General features: G+C 37.7%; 3 protein-coding genes and 1 long non-coding RNA gene across 5 annotated transcripts; all 4 read left to right on the forward strand.

The window, feature by feature from the left end:
- Positions 1-498: 498 nt before the first annotated feature.
- Positions 499-2,182, forward strand: LOC137726578 (uncharacterized). Its single transcript, XR_011067650.1, has 2 exons — positions 499-569; positions 1,727-2,182. It is a non-coding gene; the product is annotated as an uncharacterized lncRNA (long non-coding RNA).
- Positions 2,183-4,351: 2,169 nt separating this feature from the next.
- On the forward strand, positions 4,352-8,254 carry LOC137725885 (mitochondrial ATP-independent inner membrane protease subunit 2-like). 2 transcript variants are annotated; one of them, XM_068464720.1, is made up of 6 exons: positions 4,352-4,608; positions 5,706-5,878; positions 6,597-6,780; positions 7,491-7,597; positions 7,697-7,812; positions 7,966-8,254. In XM_068464720.1, exons 1-5 carry the CDS (start codon positions 4,537-4,539, stop codon positions 7,776-7,778), a joined length of 618 nt encoding a protein of 205 aa, XP_068320821.1. In that variant the 5' UTR covers positions 4,352-4,536; the 3' UTR covers positions 7,779-7,812; positions 7,966-8,254. The 2 variants fall into 2 exon arrangements, with proteins under 2 accessions (XP_068320821.1, XP_068320820.1); XM_068464719.1 differs by having other exon boundaries at positions 7,697-8,254.
- A 957-nt stretch (positions 8,255-9,211) lies between these two features.
- Positions 9,212-11,440, forward strand: LOC137726634 (rho-N domain-containing protein 1, chloroplastic-like). The gene is made up of 2 exons (XM_068465573.1): positions 9,212-9,347; positions 9,953-11,440. The coding sequence occupies exons 1-2, from the start codon at positions 9,323-9,325 to the stop codon at positions 11,140-11,142; spliced, it is 1,215 nt and encodes a 404-aa protein (XP_068321674.1). The 5' UTR covers positions 9,212-9,322; the 3' UTR covers positions 11,143-11,440.
- A 3,219-nt stretch (positions 11,441-14,659) lies between these two features.
- LOC137725503 (large ribosomal subunit protein uL10c-like) lies at positions 14,660-15,728 on the forward strand. The gene has a single exon (XM_068464216.1). The coding sequence runs from the start codon at positions 14,740-14,742 to the stop codon at positions 15,454-15,456; it is 717 nt and encodes a 238-aa protein (XP_068320317.1). The 5' UTR covers positions 14,660-14,739; the 3' UTR covers positions 15,457-15,728.
- The last annotated feature ends 5,177 nt before the right edge of the window (positions 15,729-20,905 follow it).

Below are 20,905 nucleotides of genomic sequence, written 5' to 3' on the forward strand. Positions count from 1 at the left end.
GTTAACTGGTCAACCCGTTAAATAACGGGTCATTTTGGGTGAACCCGTTAAGACCCGTTATTGAGAACTTTTGTGTAATTTCAACAGTCCTAATAGAAAACCCTCAGGTTCCTCCTCATGTCTCTCTCTTGCACCGTCGCACGGCTTTGCTCTATGAGACTAAGGGCTGGTTTGGTATTGCTGTGCTTTGAAAAAAAACTGCTTCTGCTGTACTGTGAGAATAAGCAGCTGTGAAATAAAGCAGCAGAGTGTTTGGTAAACTTTTTTGTAAAAGTGCTTTTGAAAAAAAAAAGCAAGATTATAGTGTTTAGTAAACTTTTATGTAAAACAGATGTGAAAAAAAGCCAGTTTTTCAAAGCTGGGTTTTGCAGCTTCTTGTTTTTGGCTTTTTTTCACCCAAAACTGTGAAAAAAAGCTGAAGCTGAATGTTTACCAAACACAAAAACAGCTTCCAGCTTTTTTTGATACCAGCTTTTTTCAGAATCACCTCAGTACCAAACCAGGCCTAAGAGATCGCTCATCGGCCATCGATGTGCTCCTTCCCTTCCAACTCCACCACTCTCTCTCTGGTAAGCTCTGATTCTCTTCCACCTCTTCTTTCATGCGTAACAATATACTGACTGAAAGTTCGAAACCCTAACGCTCGATTCCCTTCCACCTCTTCGTTTATACATATTAGATTTGTCTATTTTTTCTCTGTTTTTACTTGAGCTTGATTTTAGGTGGTCTCTTCATAACAACTTTGAATTAATTCAAAATTAGCTGATTTGTGTTTAATAATTTCAACTGGGATTGTGCTTCTATTGTGCAAATTATGCTTTCTCTGTGTGATTGGATTGGAGATTTTGGGTTTCTAGGGTTTCTTTTCTTTTTTTTTCTTTTTTTTTTGGTTGTGTTTTGGATAATGGATTTTGCTTTTTGTTCATGGGTTTTGTGTAAAATTTGTTCATTTGTATATTCTCCGATTAAAATTTCCATTTTTGGGTAATTTGGAGCTGTTAATTTACCCCCATGAAGTTAAAAGTATTGAGTTTGCTTTGTTTTGGTTGGTTTTTGGATTGGAATTGGGTTGCTGTTGTTGTTTAGTTTTACTGAAATTGATACGAACAACATAAGTTACTGCTCAGTAAGTTTCTATATCCTCCGTGTAGGCATCCTGCTCATACTTATATATTTCCTTCTATTTTTCTCCTGGCCTTCGAAATGTTTCCCTTTTAGGTGGATAAAGGAGTTTGGGTTGGATGTTTATTGTTTTCCTCTATTACATTGAACTTTAGTAATTAATTTGAAGTCATACTTTGTAATTTGCACTATCTCGTGATTATGGATCGAGAACTGGTAGTGGCAATGGTATTTAAGCCATGAAGTTTTCAGGGACAAAGACATTATGGATGGATAAACTCTCCATTCTTTTGGGTTTTGACTCATAATGATGTTTCCTTCTCTTTTTGTTTTTAAATTATGTCTGTTGTTTTTGCATTGATTAGGTCTTAGGTTAAATCTTTGGTTTCGAGGCTGTTGTCGATTGTCGACGAGAGAAAGAACATGCATTGATTAGGTCTTCGCATTATGTCTAAAAAAATCCCTGGTTTATTGATCAGCAACACTCAGTTGCAGTCATGGGTCGTGGTTGTAGTTGTTTCATTTAGTTATTGAGGCAAAGTAGACAGACATAAACATGTTTTGTGACATTCCTAATCTTGTATTCTTGTACATCGTAATAAAGCTCTAGGTGTTCATCAAATCACTCCATGACTTGCATATGCACACAAACCGAACGAAGGAAGGAGGTGGCTAGCACAAGCACCAGGATGCTAACAAAGGGTGAAACAGGTGTAACTGATTTGGATGAAGAAAAAAAAAAAAAAAAAAAAAAAAGAAGGGTTAACGGGTGAAACGGGTTGAAACGGATGACCCATTAGCTTAACGAGTTGGGTTCGGATGACCCGTTAGCTTAACGGGTCGAGTTCAACCTGATCCAAACCCAATAAACCCGACCCATTTACAAGTCTAATTGAGATGTGCCCTTTTGTTTTAAGTTGACGAAGACATTAGTTGTCCTTTTCAATTGTAATTTTTGTAATAACGTTTGGATTGTTTCTTTTGTTTCAAGTTAAGAAAGTCACCACTGTCTTATGTAAGTAACATTTGGAATGAAATGCCTATGATTTCTATATTGTAATGTATGGTGTCTTTTTATGCTTTCTTAGGTTTAAAATGGTGTTTGTTTCATATACGAAACGTGGAAGGTGAGAACAAAAATATTATTGGACAACAAGTAAGGATGGGTCATTGCTAGAATTGGATAATGACCTGACTTGACGACGAGCTGACACTAGTTCGAGAATGGTTATTGGGGAAGATAGATGCTATGATGGAAGCTAAAGTTCCAGGGTGTGGATTAAAGGTGTATCCACTATCCACGTATTGAATCACGAATCAAGACATTGAAGGAAAAATATTTTGCTTTAACTGAGATGCTAGCTCTTAGCGAATTTGAGTGGATTGAAGACAAAATGATGTCAGTTTGTGAGAAAAGTGTGTATGACGAGCAGACGAATGTAGGTATATATATGCCCTTGCTAATTTATTGTCGTACTAGCCCTTGATACACGCTCGCACTTGTAGCAATTTATTCTTTACATCTATTTTTTTACTTTATATATGGAGACTAACAAATGCCCACACACACCTTCTGAACAATTTCATTTCATTTTGTTTTTTTTATTATGAAGTGGGATTAGTTTCTAAATTCTAAAAACAAAAAAACAAATTGTTATGAATGGGATAATGATGAGAGGTTTATTCTAACGTGAGAATACTTTTTATTTTTAATTTTTAATTAGGGCATGCTATACTAACCTAGTTGTGAGGTTGTTGTAAAAAACAGCAAAATTTATGTTCATGTAATTACTAAATTGTTCATATTTTTTATTTGAGTCCAGTTTTGGCGAGGGGGTTAAAATGAAATTTTGGTTGACAACTAAAATTTTATTAATAGGCAGTTTAGATTATATTATTTTTTTCCACAAACTGTTTATATCCTAAGGTCAGTGTATGAAACAATGAAAAATTATGAAAAATAGCCAATTTTAGAGGCTCGAATTTGACAAACCAAAAATCCATGTAAAAAGTCTTAAATTCTTGATTATTTTCATTTTTTCCAAGCTGGGATAATTTATCCTCGACAATGAGGAACAAATCACTACTGTCACTCAATAACGATACTTACAATTTTACTTTGATTGATTACTTAGAAACTATTCTGGATGTTTTCAGTTGATACACCACAAGCCAAGGACAGGTACTTCCTTTTCAGTTTTCCCCTTCTGTGCATACAAATTATTACAACTCCTGCGTGAAACAGAACTTTTCACTTTGCCTACAAGGCTTCGGCGGAATGGTACCAGAAAATATGAGGAAAGGGCTGCTGCCGGGGCGCTTGCTGCCAGGCTATCGCAACAATTGTAGAGCTTGTGAGAACCGAAAGGGGTAGAAAGAGGATTGTATTACTGAGGGAAGTATTATAAGGCATTGTTTGATAGTTTCGACTGTACTCACTGTTTCAGTTGGATATAATAAATAATCATCGAATAGTACTGATTAAATTAGTCGGACGTTTGATGTAACATCGGACTTCTTACCATATTATTTATACTGTGTGTTTGGTATTCAATTTTTCAGAAATTTGGAATCTGAAATTGCAAAATTGAGTTGAGAGAGAGGGGGAGAGAGGGACAGGATCCCAGCAATGTCGAGTGATGGCGACAACTTGGAAGAGGACGAGCTCCTCTATAAGGCTCTCAAGTAAGAAGTCCATCGCCACGTCCAGCAACTCCCGCTCTACCCCGTCGCTAATTACAACAGTCCCCCCAGCAACCGCCGCGAAAAATTGCAAGAAAAATAGGAGAGGAGAACAGAGAGGCAAGAAGAAGAACCTGAGATTCTCGAGCAAGCGATGCGAGAGGGACGAGAGTGAGGGACGGAGAGAGCAAGCAAGCAAAAGTGTTTTCTACTCGACTAAATAATACAGTGGTTTCAGAGTCTATAACTAAGCGGATGTACACCGTATAAAATAGATGGGGCTAGACTATTTAATTTGGCAAATATTTAATACATATGAGCTATTTAATTTGGCAAATATTTAATACATATGAGCGTCAAACATTTGGTTCCGTATTATTAATCATATCCGATACTTTATATAGCGTACTAAACAAGGTCTAAGAAGTTAGAAAGTTTAAATATAATTCAATTTGTGCCTCTAAAATTGGTTATTTTCCAAAATTTCCCGGTGAAACGGCATGTCGTTGCATACACTGATTTCCAACACATCGGACTGCAGAGCGTTCATTTGATTAGCATTGAACACCAATAAAAATTGCGATTTGCGAGAGCCCACGATCCCAAAATTTCCAAGATCAAATTTTGTTTGGGGTTTAAGAAAAAAGGGAAGGGGAAGGGGAAGCTTGACGACGCATATATCTCGTACAGCAACAACTCGAAGCTGCTGGCGGTCGGTCGTCTCTCTCTGCGATGGTTTCCCTCTCCACCTGGTGCCGGTACATAGCCCACAAGCTCGAGTACTCTGCCACTCTCAGCTTGAAGGTCCTTCCCTCTCCTCTCTCTCTCATCCAATTTTCGTTGTTTCGCCGTCTGGGTTTTGTTTTTAGACCGGTTTTGAGATTGCCCATTGTAATATTGCTGCCATGGAAAGTTAAAGCAGTGAACTTTGATGTTGGGGTTTTTAGATTTTGGGTAATGATGGATGGGTTGTATTGGGTTTTTTGAGAACGATATTGTTTTGGTAGTTTTGTGGTTTTGTGTTAAAATGGTGATCTGAATAAGGGTTTTCGTGGGTTTTCCCAATGTTTTGCGTTCTCAATTTCAATGATGTTTTTGTAGGAACAGATATTGTGTATGATTTCAGGTTTTATACTGCTACATGGGTCAGAGAAATCTTGTGTGTATGTTGAAGGTGCATTTTTGAAATGCTTAGGGCCTGTTTGTTAATCATTTCGCTTACAGTTTTTTGTTTTGGTTTCAAGTTTTTACTTTTCTGAAAACTGAAAACTGAAATCTTGTTTAGTATCTACTTTTAGTTCAGCTTCAAAACTGTTACTTTGACCTCTCCGAAGGCATTCGAAAAGATTGAGGGACCATGGAGAATTATTCAGTAACGTTCACTACTTTCGGTAAAGTTAGCTTTATAGATATTTTGGGTTTGGTTAATTGGTCAAGGCAGTGTGCCCGCCCCTTTCCCGCAGATTAGAGTAGTTTATTAGAATATTGCATTGTCAAAAGAAAAAAGCTTTATAGCTATTCTTAAGAATCTAGGAACATTTGAAACATGATTTATGTTACCTTGCCTTTGATGCGCGTCTTTTGAATGTTCAAACTCAATTGTGAAATTGGGGAACCAGTTATCTCCCTCAGTTTTCCATGGGTAAATTGGGGTGAGCTGTAATGTGGGTTATCCTTTCATAAGTTTTTATTAGTCTGTAGAAGCACAAAGGGTTAGCTTGGCAGATGGTTTAGATGGTCAAGTAACACTTAATTTTCTTCTGGTTCTTCTGCAATCTTAAAGATAGTTTCTTACTTTCCATTCACAGGGGTTACCTTTAAGTCAGTGAAAGCTTTATAAATGACTTTTGTTTTATATTGTTCTTTTACGTTTTTATGATAAAAGTGTTCATGTAATGCAGAACTATCACAGAGGTCAAATCACGGACAAAGAAATGGGTGATGCTCTTTTTAAAAATCTATTTCAGGGAAGGCTGACATACTTGCATTGGAATAAAGGAGAGGAGATGGCCCCTAGTATAGGGGCACAAGGGGGAACTCTTCTTGTTCGGAAGATACCAGCTGCAGATCCAAAGTAATTACCATTTTAAATATGTCCTCTCTTCTTTTTGCGAGTTTGATTTCCTTTCTCTGTAATTGTTGTGCTTGAATATAAATATCATTCTTCCAAAGATACTCCAGGACCAGTTAAAGCATTTTATGTCATGATCTAAGATTGTGCATCTAAAATATAAAACCTTGTTAAGTTGTTGGTCGTAGATCAGCTTCTTATGCGGGACTGCAAATGGTAGGGGTTTCATGAAGGAACTGAGATATCGTAAATGCCTTCAGAAACTTGAGGATGGTAAATCAATTCTAATTTACTTCTGTGATGATGAGCAATTGGGGTGTTTTTCTTCAACATTTATACTTTGTCAATTTAGGTGCAGTTTAGGAAAGGTCATAAATAGATTTGTGGACCAGGACCACTTTGGTTGCCTGTGCCGTTTGTCCATGGATACATAAAAAGTTGAAGTTGGTGTATGCTCTTGGCTTATTCGATCTTATTGAGTCTCTATATTGTTAAAGCAGGCCCTTTACCATGTATTGTGAGCTTTTATTCAACTTGTGCTCGAATTCTCACATGGATTGCTGATAAGCTTTCTGGTGCTTAATCATGTTGTGTTCTGCTTGTCATTCTTCTAAAGATGGTCCCGAGCTGAGTCCTTCTGGTTTGATCATTACCTGTTTTTTACAGATATTGATACCTCTGTGTGAAACATTTATCTGACATCCTCATATTTATCTGACAGGCGTGTCTTTGTTGGGGATGTAGTGGTCTTGAAGGATCCCGAGAAACCAGATAATTATCTTGTCAGAAGGTTGGCTGCAATTGAAGGGTATGAAATGTTGTCTACGGATGAAAAGGATGAGCCCTTTGTCCTTGACAAGGATGAATGCTGGGTGCTGGCTGATAATGAAAGTTTGAAGCCCAAGGTACAATGCCATATTCAGAATTTTTATAGTTGTGTTCAGACAAATGTATCAAATATAATTGCTCGGTTACTGCACAGTTTGCATGATTCCTTTATGAGTCCGTCCACACTGCTTTTTATGTTTTATTATTTGGCAATAGCTGTAGCACAGCAGCTGAGTATATTGTCATCATTACATATGTGTGGAATTTTGATTGCCATCTATTGGTTTGGTTGTAACATCTATCAAGCGTAAATCTTATATGAACTATACTTGAGCAACAGCTTGTTAGTTGAGGAGGTTGTTTCATGAAATGGGTACAGACATTTGAAGAATCTTTAAGAAAGTCATGGAACCGGTGGCATAAATTGAAAATTTGGGAAACTATTGGAAATAGATGACAAATTGAATAATTAAAGATAGACGTTTCACATGAATCAAGATTCATAAATATGCAACACATACATCAAATGCTCATCTATAGTTCCATAATCTCTTGATTCTATGATCATGTAAAAATTGAAACTCACCTAAAATATATGATATTCAGGATTCTCTCTCTCTCCTCCTTCCTCGTGTTTAGAATTTTGACTAAATTTACAACTCACCATTTTGACATATTCTAGCTTTTGACACATGTACACAATTAGGGTGAACTATGACATTCTCTGTATGGCATTACTTGAATATTTGGGAATAGATGGATAAGTATTCGTTCTTATTTCTGGCAGGAAGCCAATGACAGTCGAAAGTTTGGGCCAGTTTCCATGACAGGCATAGTTGGCAGAGTCATATATTGTTTACGAACAGCTGTGGATCATGGCCCCGTGCAGAACAGGCGAGTTACTCAAACTAAATCTGCTCAACTCATCTTTGTTTTATATGACGAGAAGTTCTGCAGTGATTAATATTTGTGTTTGTTATATTCTTTGTCCAGCCATTCTAGCATGCGAAAGGATGCACCAGTTCTACAAGTTGAATTGGATGTCGATGAGATGGCAAAAAACCACAAAGCCTGAAGTATGTCCTCATAAAGCAATGACTGCTAATTTGGTTTGTACCTACTTTCCTCCCAATTGCTTATCGGATCATTTTTCTTCTTTCTCTGTTCTTCCCCTTGTTTCGAGTACAAGAAGAAAAATAAAGATGGAATTTCAAGTTGTTCTTGACTCGTGAGATGGTTGTAAGTTTATGATGCTTGTTCAGGTGCTCCCACTTCAGTAATGGCACGTTTTGTTTTTGCTGAAGAATACAGAAGCGGCCTGTAACGAATTTGAGTTTAGAGTGGTATGTGTCTTTTGACGGAGTTTGGAACAGCGCTGTTCTCCGAAAAACTAACAGAGAGAGAAGCAATCTAGACGTTGTCAAGTTTTTAGACCTATATTTAAATCCTTGGCATGTCTGTGTGTTGATCATTCCGGCGGAATATACTTTCGTGTGTTTCAACAAGATCCATTTATGCTTTGTTTCCTCTGTGCTACGTGCATGCATCAAATCCAAAATCTTGTGTTGTAGTAGTAGTTATATGAGCTGTTTAGGTTAAACATCTCATAAATTGAGCTCTCTCGTCAAACTATCAAGTAAATTGCTATTATTTTCGCGGGGCACTCAGTGAGCCAATATTTTTCCTCACATAAGCCCAGTATATGTCTTAAATGTACATGACATGGAACTTGGCACCCGTGTAAGGAAAAAAAAAAAAAAAAAAGTTAACTTGACGGTTAAACTAACGGAGGTAAGATATTGTAACTTTAAAAGAAATAAACTGAACTGTTATATGGGCACAGCAGTGCAGGACGTAGTTGATATCGTTCTTACGAGACGATATTTTGCGTAGGAAATAGGAATGTAGGTTTGAAACTTTGAACTTGAGTGAAAGAGTGAGCCACAATGATTTGGTCAATTGGTCTTTAACCCGACTGATCATTAATACACTAACTTTGTGCACCAAATAATTGGTATATTTTACACCATATATTTATTTTATGACAATTATTAATTAAATTCTAACTTGAATAAAAAAATTTCATTGGTATCACATTATTTTGTAGACAAATTTGATGTACCCCGCTAAAAAAATAAGAATAAAAAAGAAAAAGAGGGCCAAATCGAACTAACAACAGTAAACAACCATCACATGGTGATCTAGTAGTTGGAGATGAATTTCAGACCTGTATTCCACACGGCACGTCCTAAGTTAAATTTTTTGACGCTGGTGAATCACACAATGGTGACCAGATGAGGCTAAAATGCATCTGTGAATCTTTTCGGCTCTCGAAGGGGTGGACTGCCATGAAGAAGTCACTAGCTAGTCCTTTTATTTTCTTTATTTTCTTTATTTAAAAAGAAAAAAGAAAGGAAAACGGGGCCTAAAAAAATAACCGGGTCAAATGACCCGAGTCTGACCCACAAACGAGTCCCTTATCAATGGCGCTATAGGGTTTAACAAAGCAAAGAGACCAACACTTCGAAAGAGCTCTAACGTCAGCTAGCAAGAAAATGCAAATCCGCCATTGACGACTGAACTGAAAGCTGTCCTTGTCTGCCTCTTACCTCCCCAAAAATGTTACAGGGCGTTCATATCATCGGTGAGCTTCTCATAAACCGAAACAAAACTCTGCTGGGTTTCCAACATTCTACACAGGCTGGAGTTTGTAGGCTCTTTCCATTTCGCTTTTTTATTTTTAAGATGTGGGTTATCCGATTTGTCATTGGTTTCGTTCGTATTTTGAAGTATTCATGTCTGTGCTGTTCTTTTTCAAAATTGAACATTTTGGTTAGAGTTCCCACCAGGTGTTTGTTGAAAAGATTTTGTATGAACAGCGCTTGCATATAACAAATGGCTATGGAAGAATTTAGCTCTCATGTCGCGTCTCGACTTTTAATTTCAATCTTGTATTGCCTTGGAATTTTTTTTATTGGTAACTACTAGCTGCATTTGAATGCTAAGGAAGATTTCACTTATGGGATTTCGGTTTTCTATTACGCTGTCTTGTTACAAGGAACGCAAATATGTACTTTTTTCGGTGAGTGGGGAATGTTTGCACATGTGGGATAGAATAAGAGTGGTCTCTTATGAAAATATTTTCGAGCACGGGCAGGTGAATTGGGGTTGTGGATTTTGTTTGTAGCTTTCATTTCTATGTTAGGTTTACTGCATTGTGATTTTTGGATGATGGTGGTTTTCGTCCAGGTTATGGACCATCAGATGCCAAATGTCTTCCGTGTTCAGGAATTTCCAGAAGAGTAGCCCCTTTATATCCCTGCTCTTCTCGTTCCAACCATAAGTCCAAGTCACAGATCAGGATTGGATCACCGAAAGGTGCTTGCAAGGGGGTGTCTTTTACGTGCAGAACAAGTTCTAGTGGTCGTAATAGAAATCCAGACTTTCCAAGGCAAAACAGACATGGGTACTCCCGTAGCAGGAATAGGAAAAGTGTAGAAAGAGATGGCTTTGAAAACCTTGACGAATCTGATGTGCTTTCTTCTAAAAACGGGTCATTGGTCTCTCTTTCAAGTAACACAAAGTTCGGGGCCACTGCATCCCCTGGACCTAGAGAAAAAGAGATTGTTGAGCTGTTCCGGAAGGTCCAGGCTCAACTTCGGGAGAGAAGTGCAGCTAAAGAAGAAAGGAATGTTGAAGCTTCACAAGGGCATAGTAAAGAGAATGCGACTGTGGATTCCCTCCTTAACCTGTTAAGAAAACACTCAGTTGAGCAATCAAAGAGAAACAGCAACAGTGGCAGCAGCAACAAGGACTTCACGTTGGACCAACCAGAAAAGAATTCCCGAGATAGTGAAAGAAAAAACACAGCTTCTTTTGATTCAAACAACAAAGCTTCTTTTGATTCAAATAACCTTTTGAAGGATGAGGTTGAAGAACCTACTGCCTCTTTCAGCAGGCCTGCATCAAATTTTCAACGGAAATCTCCCATTCCTCGGTTAACATACCAGGCCATTTATTCTGAGGATGATCACATAGGCAACACAGTGCCACATATGAATTCAACTGGGAAAAGAACGAAGAATCATGTTGACAGAGTTCCTAAACCAGAGCCCGAGCCAAAGCTTGAGTTGGAGGCAGAACTTGACCATGAGCCTGAGCATGATGCTAAGTTTGAATTTGAGCCTGAACCTGAACCTGAGCCTGAGCAAGGGATTTCTCAGTTGTTAGAGGACGAGACTTCAGAAGATAAGATTTCAGTTCTCGAAGAAACTCTCATTGAAGACGATGAGAACAAAGGAGAACGTGTTGAAAGTAGGGACTTGAGTACATTGAAGCTGCCAGAATTAAGGGTACTAGCAAAATCTCGAGGTGCAAAAGGGTTTTCGAAGATGAAGAAGGCTGAGCTTTTGGAGTTGCTAAGCGGGAGCGCAGTTTGATTTGTGATGCACGGTATACCGCTGACGTATTAATATAGTTTCAAATAACTTTTCACTTTTATGTATTCGGGCCTCCGAATCCTTGTTGAGATTTGAGAGTGTAGTTTTGGATGATCTTTTTCGAGCACAGGATGGTCTCGCCGCGATGGGATTGGTCCTTTTTTTGTATTTGTTTTCGTAGAGGATTTTCATCGTAGGGAAAATATGTCAGATTCTGGTTTATTGTAGCTTAAAGGTTGCTCTCTGTAAAATTGGTGAACTAGTTCAAGTGTCTATTTCGTTGTTGTTTCCTTCACAAGCTACATTTTGTCATATTTTTGTTTGTGTATTTACAGACTGTTGGAATCCATGCCTTATCGGCCCAAACAATCTTAAGTCCTCATAAAGTGATGGTGTGGGTTTAAAATTTGAGGGCCACTATTTTATAAGAGTCAAACTCACGAGATGCATGTGTTACACTCAACAATTGGACACACATATTGGATTCAATTTTTCCGGAGTTCTGTGTGAGTTTGATTCTAATTTAGACATCACACTCAAAATTTCCGACCCCTAGAAGGCTTAATTATACAAATCAATCATCAAAGATGAAAATAAGCGAAAAAGACTTGAGCTTTTCAGGACAATAAGGTCATCTCCAACCGATAACTAGCTTTAGCCCTCTGACCCTCCAAGATATTAATATTTTAATAAACAGTATAGAGCCATATTTGCCTCCATCTCCAATTGAGGGCCAAAGGGCCATATGGCTCATTTTAACCATGTCACAAAAAACCGTCTCCAACCGAGGGCCAAAGGACCATAGGGTCAAACATAATTTATTATTTAAATTTAAAAACTACAACTTAAATTTAAAAACAACATTAACTTAAATTTAAAAACTACAACAACTTAAATTTAATATCCATAATCAACATCATCTTCATCATCTGCCATTGTAGGAGTATAGTCAGAGATAAACAATTATCACCGAGTCATAATTTCATTTTTTTTCCTATCAAAATAGGCCTTACTCATTTGAGTGTTGTTTGAAGTGTTTCTTTCCATATTCTTATCATCCATCTCTTCTTGTATTTGTTTGGCCCGTTCTTCATGCCTACACTTCCTTTCTTCTACCTCATGGGCATTTTGCTCCGCCATTAATCGCAATGAGGCCGCCACTTCATGTTGAGCGGTGTAATCATCATTTGCTTTGCCATTTTCCTTCAACCTTCGCGCCTTGTTTTGTCCCACAATCCTACGTATGGAACCTTCACCCAAAGACGGATTTTCTACCCTTATTTGTTGAATGGTAGGAGATCCACCTTCATCCATATCTGCAACTGAGGATGCAGTTCCAAACACCAGTGTAGGAGCTCTATGTTGAGGTGGATCTTCAAATAACACCCACCCTTTACAAATTTCCCAACAACTATGAAACTGAAAGGGTTTCAAGCTGCTCTCCATATACAATTCCTCCGCTTGGCATACCTAGAAAATATAATTGCAAAAATTAAAGGAAATTAATTTATGAAATTAAATGTAATATAATTAAATATTTAAAATAAATTGTGAAAACACTTACTTCGTCGTAGTAATTAGCGTCGCTTTCATGTCTACTTGCGGCTGCTAGCAATGCTTGATACCATTTGTTCAAACTTAGCTGAAGATGCTTCTTCCATCTTGAAGAACAACTCTCGTGGTTTCAGATATGCAGTGGAGTGGTGCTTTCATAGAACTCTAAGTATTTTTCGGACATACAAGTCCAAACACCGTCATTTGTTTGACAATTCCCCCTACACTATCTTTCGACACCCATCTATAAGCCTTGCAAAGAGCTTCATCTTCTTTTCGGGTCCAAGCCCTACCTTTCATTGCAGACGAGGCCATTTGAAAATTATTGAAAAAATTGAAGGATAGAATTTTGAAAGAGGAAAGAAAATATGAGAATTGAAATAGTGTAGAAATGGTGAATGAATGGTTTAGGTATTTATAGGAAAAAAATTAGAATTTTTAAGAATTTAAAAAAAAAAAAAGTCCTAAAAATTTGAATCCAACGGTAACTGGCATCAGCTAGTTGTTGGATTCAAATTTTTGTTTAAGCATTCCTGTCAGTTATATCCGACAAGATTGCTGGAATTTTTGGCCAGCCCCGGGCTGGCTAGCTGCATGCGCCCAACCTTTTGGCCCTTTTAGATTACGTGGGGCCCATGAGCCCTCTGGCCTATCCCTCGGTTGAAGACAATTTTCGGGCTATTTTTGGCCCTCTGGACCTTTAGACGCTTTAGTTGGAGATGGTCCATCTCCAATCGAAGGAGGGTCAGATGGCTCGTTTTAGCCCTATAACCCTTCAATAAATTAATATTTTAATGAATAGTGTTAGGCCATATTTCTTACCATCTTTAACCGAGGGGCCAGAGGGCCATAGGATAACCCTGTGACAAAAAACCATCTCCAATTGAGAGGGCCCAAGGGTCATAGGGCCAAACATAATTTATTATTTTAATTGAATTAATATGGTTACTTAAATTAAACTATCTCAATAATTAAACTACCTCGATAAGGAATCTCAATAATTTTATGTCTCGGATTTCGAGTGTCACGTGTCGATATCTTAGTGACTTTGTAGATTTCTTGTCAATAAGGAATTTTAATAATTTTACGTCTTGGATTTTGCGTGCCACAAACAAGTACCTACAACAATATCTTGTTGCTCATCTTTGGGCCAAAAGAAGCATGTAGTAGGCATTTAAGTTTTAATGTTGTTTAATGTTACTTAATGTTATTTAATGTTGTTTAATGACTTATGTAGTTATATGAAGAAAAAAAAATTTAATTTTTAATTTTAAAATTAAAAAAAAAAAAAATCAAATATAATGGCTAGCTGACATAAGCAAGTAGCTGTTGGATTCAAACTACTGGACCGGCCCGGGGCTGGTTGGGTTGGGCTAGCCGGTTGGCCCTTTTCTTTTTTTTTGACCTGGTGGGGCCCACGAGCCCTTTGACCTAGCCCTTGGTTGGAGACGGTTTTCGTATCATTTTGGGCTATTTTCGACCATATGGCCCTTTGGCCGGATCAGTTGGAGATGACCTAAGAGTTTCTCTAAAGAACACTATCGTGTAAGGATATATTCCTCATTACATGCGACCGTCTATGTTAAAATAACTCATTAATCAGCAAAAAAACTTCTATGTATACGTCAAATTGTGATTTTTCTGCCAAAAGGAACCGAGTATTTTCCGTCTCTAAAGTTGTTTGAATTTGGAATTAGTTTTTTTTTAATACTAACTGGGAACAAGTAATTCCCTCCATAATCGGAATTGAAACCAACCATTTTTTGCCCGATTTTGACCTTTTTGATCAACGAAATTTTTTCGGGTTTCCTTTCTCATGGTTCAATTCAATTTTCCGGTACGGTCCCTAGTTGGAGATAGTTTTTCATGAAAATTGGGAATTGGGTTTCAAAGTGAATTACCTAAAACTTGAGGTACTTTCTCAAATGTACACATTGTTGCGCACATAATTTTCCCACCCTACCCCTTCTCAAAAATTGGACGGATAAGATAAAGGAAAAGCCCCAAAACACACTCTCGCTTCTCAATTCATATTCTGCGACCATGGAAGCCACTCTCTTCAGCTTCCCTTCCTCCAAACCCCCATCACCCTCCCTAACCCAAACCCACCCCAAATCCCTCCTGACCCGACCCTCCACCAACCCATTTCTCTCCCTCACCCCCCGCCCCACCCGCCGCCACCACCACCACCACCGCCTCTCCACCATCCGCTCCGCCATCTCCCGCACCAAAAAGGAACAGACCGTCGAAACCATCAAGGAAAATCTCGAGAACTGCCACCTCATGGCCGGTATCCGCTACAAGGGCCTCACCGTAAAGCAATTCCAGGACCTCCGGAAAGTCCTGCCGGAGACCACCAAGCTCATTGTGGCGAAGAACACGCTGGTCTACAAGGCAATCGAGGGGACGCCGTGGGAGGCGCTCAAGCCGTGCATGACGGGGATGAACGCCTGGCTCTTCGTCCACAGCGAGGAAATCCCGCCGGCGATCAAACCCTACAGGGATTTCCAGAAGGAGAAAAAGCTCGACAGCAACGACTTCACCGGGGCGGTTTTCGAAGGGAAATTTTACGGGCCTGGGGACTTTAAGCAGCTCGAGACAATGCCAACGAGGGCAGAGATTTACGCTAAGTTGCTTGGGACGTTGAATAGTCCGGCCTCGAGCTTGGTGGGGACGATTCAGGCGCCGGCGAGGGAGTTGATCATGCTTTTGAAGGCTTATGTGCAGAAATTGGAGGAAGAAGGCGGTGGCGGTCAATAGTGGTGTGGTAAAAGGAGAGGCTTTTGAGGCTGTGTAAGTGTATCTTGAAAGACCCAACTGTCGATTTTTGGTGTTTTTGTGCTGTTGTAGCATGATTGCGGTTTATATTTCAAATTGTAGATTTATGTAAAATTGAAGTTTTAGCAAGCTATGATCTTGAATTTAATTTTAATGGCTATTTGTGCACAATGTGTGCTATTTACTTGTATTAGGAACAATGTGTGCTATTTTACTTACAGTAGGAATGCTCAATGCTGAAAGAACAATTCTTGCACTTGTCTAACTTGGATACAACTACAATGTTCGGAGCTGATATTTGAGCATGAAATTTATGTTCGATTTTCCTTGTATTCATTTGCAGTGTTTAAGTAATGTAGATGGAATGGCAAAGTTTATCGCACTGACATAATCTGTAGCTTAGTGTATTTTAACATCCATTTAGTGGATACAAGAACATTAGAACTCCATTTAGTTGGTTAGAAGGATATTGTTGGGGAGGCGATATAGGTGCGAATATCTCCCATATTCTTCCATCTTGCGTCTTGACCAAATTAATGTTGAGGCCTGATGGTGAGGAGTGGATGGAATGATAAAATGATTTGATGCTATGGAGAATCATTTGTGGGACGACTAGAGTGGAGTGGCTTTAAAGTGAGGATTCTGTTACCGTCTATGTATTTGCAGCATGGATTTAGATATCTATGTTTTTGGACCATCAGGGGTGAAAATTTTCATCTTCTATTTGTGTTGTACGATGATGATCAATGATAATACAATGAATGAGTAATGATTAATTCCAAAATGTTTGGTCTTGGATATTAGTAATGTGAACCCAATCTTGCCACTGTGGATTGAGAACCCCATCCGAGCTTCAAATATTTTCTATTTTCTTGGCTCTTGTGCTTTTTTCCTTGTGGCTTGAAGTTTGTTAGGTCTCTTGAAAATCATAATTTGATGATCCAAAATCTTGATTCATTAAGCTAACAAGGTCCCAAACCTGAGTTACTCTATGAGATTGTCAACTCCAGCAAATGTGGAAGCCATTAAAGAGGTCTTTGCGGTGAAGTTGCTAGCCTCGAGGTGTTAAATTGGTAATGCTAACACAACTCCTTCTAAACCTCCTTGAAGTTATTCTTTGTATATCTTTTCTTATAATCCTGAACATCGTAGCTTATACTGTTATAATTTGATGGATGTTATTTTTTGTTAGTTACGTACAAAACCCAGAACTTTAACCTCATATCCCAACTCGTACTAGCTTAGTAGACTCATGCCATTGTTTAATCTTTTGAATCTTTCAATTCCAAAATTAAGTTTACTTTCTCATTAAGTGCAGTGTGGGGTGGATTCTATTGTTTTTGGTTGATAATTAGGTTGTAACTGTGTGATTGCGACATAGAGTTCGTTTTTTGGGGAGAAAGTTGTGACCTGGGTTGTACTTTTGACACAGTGGCTTCACTGAAAAGAGAAGAACCCACAAAATGCATGATCCCCAAACTGACCGGTGTTGCCAAAACTTGAGCTGTTTGAATTTTATCAGAACCCCAATTTAAGCAAGTTCAGTGCTTATGCAATTGCACGCAGAGGAATTCGGGTGCCTTATTAAAGATTGCATATAGTTTTTAGTTCTATTTTTACTTGGACGCATTTTGCTTCAAGTATCATGTCACATATGATTCACATTTAGATGTTACAGGTTTACTGGTCTGGGTAATTGCTGAAAGAAAGTGTTTGCCTTTTCTTCTCTGCTTTCAGGTTATGCCTTTCCCGGTGCCTCACCCAAACTTCTGCAGAAGCTGCTTCTTCAGAATATGCAAAATTTTTAATGACATTCATTGCTTGCATGTAGTATGCAGTGGACATACCAACTTCTTAATACTTCCCGGATCCCTGAAACAATTAACGGAATGGTCGGAGCTCTGCTGAGAATAGCAGTTACTATAATTGGCGGGGGAATAGTTTGTGGAAACAGATCTTCGGAAGCTACAAATGGTGGTTAAATGAACCAGGGTAAGGGGGACTACAGAAGATGGATCCTGTGATTCAGGGCCAGTAGACAACCTGCTGGACATGCCCAAGTAACGAGATCCCAATTGTCCTCGCAAACAGTAGCAATATCGCATCTGTTTCACCAGTTCCTTCTGCTGCACCTATTTGTGAGGAGATTTTGATCAAAGGGCCAATCACTGGTTTCAGTCTGGTAGACGGAGGTGATTCTTCCTCCTCCAGCATATGTCGCATACTCAAACAGTAAGTGACACGGTTTTTAGATGTCTAAAGTAGGAAAGGCAGCGACTGTTTTTCGAGGAAATTGCAACATTGCATTGTAGCAATTTGTAGGATTTTTAACAATCATTTGCAAGTTTGTCCAACAGAAAGAAGTTTGGTTTACAGTTCCTCGTAGTCACAAACTGGAATCGTCAATTTGAAAATGGCGATAGATATCAAATATATGAGAAAAACTTGGGTAGGGCTACTTGATTAGAACCGTTTTCACATTGCATGAATTATAGTGGGTCACATGAAATCAAAATACGAGCAGACTTATGCTTTTATAAAATGTGTCGTACATATGATGTGGTTGAGCACCCTGACCCTTGTCTTAGGGCAATGAAGTTATGGATTGGTCAAATGTTTGTTCATTGTTTGTGTTTCAAAAAACAAAAGGTCAAATGTTGTTTACTGGTGTACCCTAACGTCACGAGAAGTAGCACTTCCAACATCATAGGACCCTACCTTCCATTTATGTGAAAGTAGATGCACATGGCTACTCAAATACAGATATCCTTCAACTTCTTTCAACTGCCCTAGAACTCTCACTTGAACATGTGTCCATAATAAGAGGGCTAGGATAGTCTCGTCGCTTGTTTCTGAGCGTTTCTAAGTCTCATAAGTATGAATGATTAAATTAACTTATGTCCGTACACACTAATTGATTATGATTATTGGCATTTTGTAAACTCTGCAACCATGAATTACTGGATCAACTCATCTTCACGTACACGGCTGATTTTAATATTTTTCGGATCAATAATTACGTGGTCGTTTGATTAGACTTATTTTGATTACAAACATATCTCTAAAAGATTCACACACAAGATAATATTTTATATGTAGGGAGAAGAGAGGAGCCAGAAGAAAAAGCCACAACCTAACACTCAAGTCCTGCTAAAGTCACATTAACTTTACCCTAAAGTTTTCATCCTACACATTTTCTATGACCATATGGCCATATGATATATAGGGAACCAAGTCTTTAATTATTGTGTCCTTTGAAAGTAGAACCATGCCAACATAGCGTGTACGGCAAATGCAGTTATGTAATTTAAATATCAATTCGATTATAGATAGGGTACTCTTTACTTAATAGGATACCGCCTCACATGTTGAACAACGACTTACTTGCACTTCAAATTTCACCGAAACAGTATAACAAACTAATAATACGTTGTCATGATTTTCGAACATATATAAGATTTTCTACAAAGTTAACCGTTTTCGATTTGTTAAATATTAAGCCATGTCTTAGTTCTTGCTAACAATTGCACTTTAAGTCTTAGTAGAAGAACCATTACAGGGTGATCTAGTGGTTGGAGACGAATTTTGGTCTCGTGTTTCACAAGGCATTTCATGGGTTCGATTCTTGGCGCTGATGAACCACATGATAGTGGACAAGCGGAGGTTAACATGCTTTTGTGAGTTTTTCTGATCCCCAAAAAGATCAACTATCGTTGAAAAGCCACTAGCTGATCCTTTTTTTGTTATAAAAAAATAGTCTTAGTAGAAGGGCTATTCTACGCTAATAAATCATTCGTCCGGTTGTAATTGCTAGCACGCATCTTGTTCTAGTTAAGGAGGATTCTTGCATGTCAAGGTGCGTTTATTTCTACGCAATCACTTAATGAGCGTTATATTCATAGTACAAGAATATACATCTAGTGACAGGCAAGTCTTTCTCCTTAGAGCATCTTCAATGAGAGTCTCTATTTAGGGACTCCTACCACCACCTTTGAGTACTCATTTAAAGACTTAAAAGGAATCTTTGTATCCCTAAAGGAATATTGCCTCCGAAGGAAGAGTGGTTATAGTAGAATCCCTAAATTTGAGGTTTTTACAATTTTATGTGATTATTTGGTGAGATGCACATTTGTTGTTTATGTTAACATTATGTTCTTGTACAATATTTTTGTGAACATTTTAACAAAAAAAAAAAAAAATTCAAATTCTGACACTAATTTTTTTTTCTTCACAAAAACGTAACTAGAATGAGTGAATTGACTACGAGTGAAGATGAAATTGTGGTAAGTTTTGGTTAGATAATTTAGTATTTATAAGAATGATGACAGAACAAAATGAAAGAGTAACTCAAATTGAAAATATTAATATTTCAACAGGGGCATTATGAAATGAGAAAACAAAATAATTTGAAAACCAACATGAGAGAGTAATCTAAATTGAAACAGTTATTTAATTGGAACCGTTGATCTTTCAATGGTAAAAAAATTTGAAAAACAAGAATCAATCTAGACCCTCCATTTTAAACGGTTGAAAAGAAAAGAAAAAAAGACAAGGTCAGGTGACTGGGATTCACCCCTGCTTTTCCACTTAAATTGTTTTATTGAGTTCACCATTTCAGTCTCTATAGAGTCCTTATATGTGGGTACATACACCAAATATCCAATGAGTCTCTATACTTTAGGGACTCATTTTTTGATCCATTGGAGATTCATTTTATCCTTGTATTTGTTTTATACTCATTTTATACGATGATTGTCCTTAATTATTTAGAGACTCCATTAGAAATGCTCTTACAAAATGATTTGCTTTAGCAGTAAAATAATAAAGCTAGCAGTACAAAATAATGGTGCGGGAACTTAAAGATTGAGCTGCATTATTTATCTTTCTGGTTTGTGCTTGAATGAGAATGGAAGTGAAGGTAGACCAACTGTAAAGATGTATAGTCTGATATGGAATGGTAGGCTGATTGGATTTAAGCTCACAAATGGTTTACTGCTGCATAAATTAACGGCAAAAAAGAATGGTTTTGTTTGCTTTTCCAATTTGTAAAAGCCTACTTTTTATGTGCGTAGTAAGATTTCAGAGTTAGATCCGTGGTCCACAACTAATTACATTAATATTGTTATAACTTAATCACCTGCAGAGTTTGATAAGTATTGAACTTTTATCACATAAGGTCTGGTTATAATTAAAAATGAAATCATTCAATATAAATTATTATTTTTTTAGACGAAAATATAAATTATACTTTATTCTAAAAAAATTTCGACCTGAGACTCTATTATCCAATATACACACATATATGTATGTCTTTATCTAATTATACTTTATTCTATGAAATTTTCGACGTAAGATTCTATTATCCAATATACACACATATATGTATGTCTTTATCTATATACATTACCATCAATCTGTATCAAATGTACAA

This window comes from Pyrus communis, chromosome 2, assembly GCF_963583255.1.
Source record: "Pyrus communis chromosome 2, drPyrComm1.1, whole genome shotgun sequence".
In the NCBI taxonomy this organism is placed as follows: Eukaryota; Viridiplantae; Streptophyta; class Magnoliopsida; order Rosales; family Rosaceae; genus Pyrus; species Pyrus communis.

Coding starts and splice junctions, on each gene's coding strand:
- LOC137725885 (XM_068464719.1), top strand. CDS start 4,537: ATGGTTTCCCTCTCCACCTGGTGCCGGTACATAGCCCACAAGCTCGAG. Junction 4,609..5,705: donor CTGCCACTCTCAGCTTGAAG/GTCCTTCCCTCT, acceptor CATGTAATGCAG/AACTATCACAGAGGTCAAAT. Junction 6,781..7,490: donor ATGAAAGTTTGAAGCCCAAG/GTACAATGCCAT, acceptor TATTTCTGGCAG/GAAGCCAATGACAGTCGAAA.
- LOC137726634 (XM_068465573.1), top strand. CDS start 9,323: ATGTTACAGGGCGTTCATATCATCG. Junction 9,348..9,952: donor ACAGGGCGTTCATATCATCG/GTGAGCTTCTCA, acceptor GTTTTCGTCCAG/GTTATGGACCATCAGATGCC.
- LOC137725503 (XM_068464216.1), top strand. CDS start 14,740: ATGGAAGCCACTCTCTTCAGCTTCCCTTCCTCCAAACCCCCATCACCC.